At 58.0% G+C, this 4,744-nt stretch overlaps 1 protein-coding gene across 1 annotated transcript; it reads left to right on the plus strand.

Annotated features, from left to right (window-relative positions):
• Positions 1 to 727: 727 nt before the first annotated feature.
• Positions 728 to 4,402, plus strand: Tmem250 (transmembrane protein 250). Its single transcript, XM_005346260.3, has 2 exons — positions 728 to 1,028; positions 2,274 to 4,402. Exon 2 carries the CDS (start codon positions 2,385 to 2,387, stop codon positions 2,802 to 2,804), a length of 420 nt encoding a protein of 139 aa, XP_005346317.1. The 5' UTR covers positions 728 to 1,028; positions 2,274 to 2,384; the 3' UTR covers positions 2,805 to 4,402.
• The last annotated feature ends 342 nt before the right edge of the window (positions 4,403 to 4,744 follow it).

The following is a 4,744-nucleotide window of genomic DNA, read 5'->3' on the forward strand; positions in this document are numbered from 1 at the left end:
CTGCCTCTGCCTCCCAAGTGCTAGGATTAAAGGCGTGCGCCACCACCGCCCAAATAATTTATTTATTTTTTATTTTATAGACATTGGTGTTTTGCCTGCAAGTATGTCTGCATGCAGGAATCAGATCACCTGGAATAGGTGTTATAGACAGCTGTGAGCTGCCACGTGGGTGCTGGGAATTGAACCTGTATCCTCTGGAAGAGCAGCCAGTGCTCTTAACACTGAGCCATCTCTCCAGCCCTAGTTCAAACTCTTGACACCTACTTGTAGGAACCAGGCAAGGTCACTTAAGACAGGTGGAACATCAGCCTCACTCTTTTTGCTGGAGCTTTCGGGACCCCTCTGCTCCACAGAGGGTAGCCCTAAAACCCGCGATCGCTTGCTTCATCTCCAGCCCTCTCTGCTCTCTGCGTGCCTAGCAGCGCCCGTTGGCACAAGGGAGCACTAAACTCCTGAAAGCATCACACGAAATAAGGCTGCCGGCTCACACCCTAGCGGGGGGACGCCCCGCCCACTATTGCGCACGCGCACCAGCACGGAGTCGACCCCGCCGGAGCGCCCTTAGATCCCCATCTGCGCCTGCGCAGGATAGGTTATGCCTCCGGCTGCGGCCGCAGGCCATGACGTCATAGACGGCTCTGGGCGCGCGCACGCGGTTCGCGCACCCTCGAACAACCTCGAGTTCCCGGACGCTCCGCGCGGGCCCGAGGCGGGCGCTGCGAGGCTCCACGGTGTAGGCGCAGGCGGAGGGGGCGTGAGGATCGCACTACGGTGGCCGCCGAGGGACGACACTACGGCTCCCACGCTGGGACAAATGCCTCCGGCCCGGCCCGGGCGCGCCCACCCCTTCGGGCCAGCACCAGTCGGGGGCAATTGAAGAGCCGCGCAAAGTGACCCCATCTTCGGCGGCATGAGCCCGCCCAGGCATCGTAATCCCGGGGCACAGGCTCGCCCGCGGGCCCGGTCCCCAGCGCCGTCGGCCTGCCGCATGGTTCCGGACACCGGCACCGCCGCGGAGAGGGCACCGGGTGAGCGGCCGAGGACGGGCGGGGACCGGCCGTGCATCCAAAGACCGTTTCCACGGCAACGGCGCCCCGACACCGGAAGTGGCGCCTGCAGAGGACGCGGGCAGAGGGCCGGGGTCGCGCGTAGTCTTCGGGCTTGTGAGGGCCGCGTCTCCAGCGCTGGGTTGTCGGGCCCTGGAGAACGGATCCTCTTGCTCTGGGGTCCCGTGCGCGGAGACGCGTGCCATGGTGCCGGGCCGCCCCAGGGCGGGCTGGGAGGCGCTGGAGTGCACGCACCTCCACCCGAGTACACCTGCTGCAGAACGCAAACCCTTACTACGCGGTGTCCAGTGACACACCCGAATGAAGGCCATTTCCCCTTCTAGCTGGGTAAAACATAGCTTAAGCCCCCGGTCTCGTGACAGGTGTCTTCCCACTGAGCCTCGGCCACAGCTGCACTGGCGGCCATTTGCTCAGGACCTGCGGCGGCGGAGGAAGCTGATCTGGAGTCGAACTCGCAAAAGCCTGTTGGCGATGTTTCCCTGTCCTATTACCAACTTTTACTCTCTAATGTATAGTCTGAACTTTATTTTTTCCCCATCCACAAATTAACATAGGCAAATGACATCTCCTTGGTGAAACATGGACCACATGCCGCTTCCCCTCTCTCTGTGGCCCAGTTTGGAGTACTCTGGCCCTATGCCCAGCCTAGAGAAGCCAGCAATGCTTCCGTGTACATGCAGCCCCCGGGAAAGAGGTCTTGTTGCCTCCGTTTACAGAGCAGAGCAGTGGGAGGTGAGGTAGCCTGCCAAAATACTTCGAGAGTTCAGGTCCAGCAGGTGACCTTAGGGTCTGGCAATGTGAACACCCTGTCGTCATTCCAGTCCCATTGTGTGTTTTTGCATGGGGGTGTCCTTGAAGGATCTTGTTGCTAGATAAGTCACCACGGAAGTCCTGGAGAGTAGGGGGCCAAGGAATGCAACCAGCAGAGTAGTGCATGGGGTCTTCAAGGAACTATAAGGAGTTGACTTAGCTAGACTCCTGCCCCCTATCGCTGATGGCCCTTAGAGGGGCCCTCCCTTGGCAGCTGCTAAGAGAGAGACATAATTACTGTCGCTTCCCCAGGACTGTGAGATACAGCAGTACTTTTGCTTTGCACAGGTGTGGGTCTGTGAAGAGATTAAGGGGACAAGCTTGGGCTGCAACTGCTTTGCAGGGACACCCATGCTGCAGTCTGATCTGGCAATCTCCTTGTACCTTTCCCTGCAGGCCGACACCTCCCCCAAGGCTTGGCTGAGGGCTCCTAGGTGCTGATGACACCTATGCCAGCCATCTGGACGCTGCGCTCCCACTGCAAACTAGCCCTGCCGCCCGGGCCCAATGCCGGTCATGCCCATCCCGCGGCGGGTGCGCTCCTTCCACGGCCCGCACACCACCTGCCTGCATGCAGCCTGCGGGCCAGTGAGGACCTCTCACCTGGCCCGCACCAAGTACAACAACTTCGATGTGTACGTCAAGACCCGCTGGCTCTACGGCTTTATCCGCTTCCTGCTCTACTTCAGCTGCAGCCTCTTCACAGCGGCCCTCTGGGGCGCTCTGGCCGCGCTCTTCTGCCTGCAGTACCTGGGAGTCCGCGTGCTGCTGCGCTTCCAGCTCAAGCTGTCGGTGCTGCTGCTGCTGCTGGGGCGGAGGCGTGTGGACTTCCGCCTCATGAACGAGCTGCTCATCTATGGCATCCATGTGACCATGCTGCTAGTTGGGGGTCTGGGCTGGTGCTTCATGGTCTTTGTGGACATGTGAGGACCCAGCCTCCATGGGGCTCTTGATTGTGCTGTACCACATTTCTTTCCTTGAAGGTTGGGACTGGTAGGGGCCTCTTTTTGCCCCATTCCAAAGGTAAGGCCTGAAGCACACACTCCCACTGAGGAGCGAAAAGGGCTGTGACTACTCTGTGATGGGGACACCACATCTCCCTGGTGGCTTCTGCGCTACCCTTACTGTGCAGTTTCCCAAACATGTGACATCCCTCTTAGCTTCTTGCCTCTGGTTGCCTGCACGTTTTCAGGTTGGCCAGTGGGTGGCCCGTCTGTCCTCTGTGCACCTGGAGCACCTGGAGACCTTCTGTGTGACATCCTCACTATCCAGCTCAACCAGTGAGACACACAAGGGTGCCTCTGGGCTGCATAGCCCCTTTATGTGCCCTGATCCTGGCGCTAGCCTCAGGGACCCAGACCTGCTACTGCCCCTAGTTGTGCCCCCTTCTGAGCTGCTTGATCCTAAGCCCATGGAGCACTCTTTGCTGTCACCAGGTGACTGTGTCTATCTTGTACCCCAAGGCAGGTCTCAGGGTCACCTTGGTTTGCATAGGTGCCGTCCAGCAGGACCCCATATATGGCTTTGACCCGTCCCTGATACAAGAGAGCACAGACACCAAGGCTTGGACTCCAGAGCAGGGACTGGTCTGTACTCTGGGCAGGTCTGTGTCAGGCCATGCTGGAGCTCCACACACTGAAGGAACCTAGGGAGGCCACTTCCCCTTAGCACTGGGAGGAGCTGTGACTGTCTCGGAGGGATGGAAGCCTCCCGCAGCCTCCCAGAGGCTAGGGTAAATTACCTGTGGAAGACAGGAGGAGCAAACAGATTGTGCCTCCTCGGTGGCATTTACCAGTCCAGCGGGCAGCCTGGACGAGCTAGCTGCACCTTCCCCACATGGCTGTCAGGCACAGTTTGTGAGATAAAATAGGAAGGGAGCGCCTGACTACCTTTGGCCCCTGTCAGGAGTGGGTTGTGGCTCTCACTGGTGACGGGCCCGGGTGGCAAGTGAAGTGCTTTGAGTAGTAACTGCAGGAGCAGGACCCTGAGCAGATCCTGCCAACACATGCTTCACCCCAAATTGTCACCCCACACCCTGAGCATGGGGATGGCCCCTTTGATGCGACCTTGCCAGGAAAACCAGCTGTGTTCTGATGAAGAGAAACTTGAAGAAACCCAAGCAGGGAAAGCAAAGATGCAGGACTGTCCACCTTGCTCTTTAACTTGTAGCCAACTGTGCCCATTGTTCTAGCGGGAGGGCTCAAGGAGGACATCCGTCTGCCTCCCCGGACAGCAGGTGAGGTACCTTCCCAGTGGACCCCCGCTGCTTGCTTGCTGCAGAGAATTGTTTGCACTAAATAACACTTCCCCCAAAGCAGCTTTGTTCTTTGTTAATTAGCTCATGTTCCTCAGAGCAGCCTGAAGCCCCATTTGCTGGGTGACGGTGGGTGTGTCCGAGGGCTGGTGGTGGGAAAGATGACAGGACCCTGTCACCCATTGCACACCCAGCTGCCCAGTGTCCTGAGTGCCTGTTAAATTCTTTATGAGATGAATCACCTGCATTAAACCTATTTTTTTAATGTGTTGATGGCGTGATTGCTTATGTTTTGCTGTGCTGGGGCCCCGTACGTGCTGGGCAAGTGCTCTGAGACAGTGAAGCCCAAAAATCTCTTCCTTCTCAAAGAATGTAGTGTAAGATGTCAGAGACCATTCCCTGCAGGATTGAGTTCTGAAAGCGTCTGAGTTTAATGTTAAGTGTAGAATCCTCAAAACAGTTTTTCTACCGTGTCAGCTGGCCTGTCAAGAGCCTAGAGTTGTTCAATAAAAGTGAGGGGCCGGGCGGTGGTGGCGCACGCCTGTAATCCCAGCACTCGGGAGGCAGAGGCAGGCGGATCTCTGTGAGTTCGAGGCCAGCCTGGTCTACCAAG

The sequence above is a fragment of the Microtus ochrogaster genome, chromosome 4 (genome assembly GCF_000317375.1).
Source record: "Microtus ochrogaster isolate Prairie Vole_2 chromosome 4, MicOch1.0, whole genome shotgun sequence".
Classification (NCBI taxonomy): Eukaryota; Metazoa; Chordata; class Mammalia; order Rodentia; family Cricetidae; genus Microtus; species Microtus ochrogaster.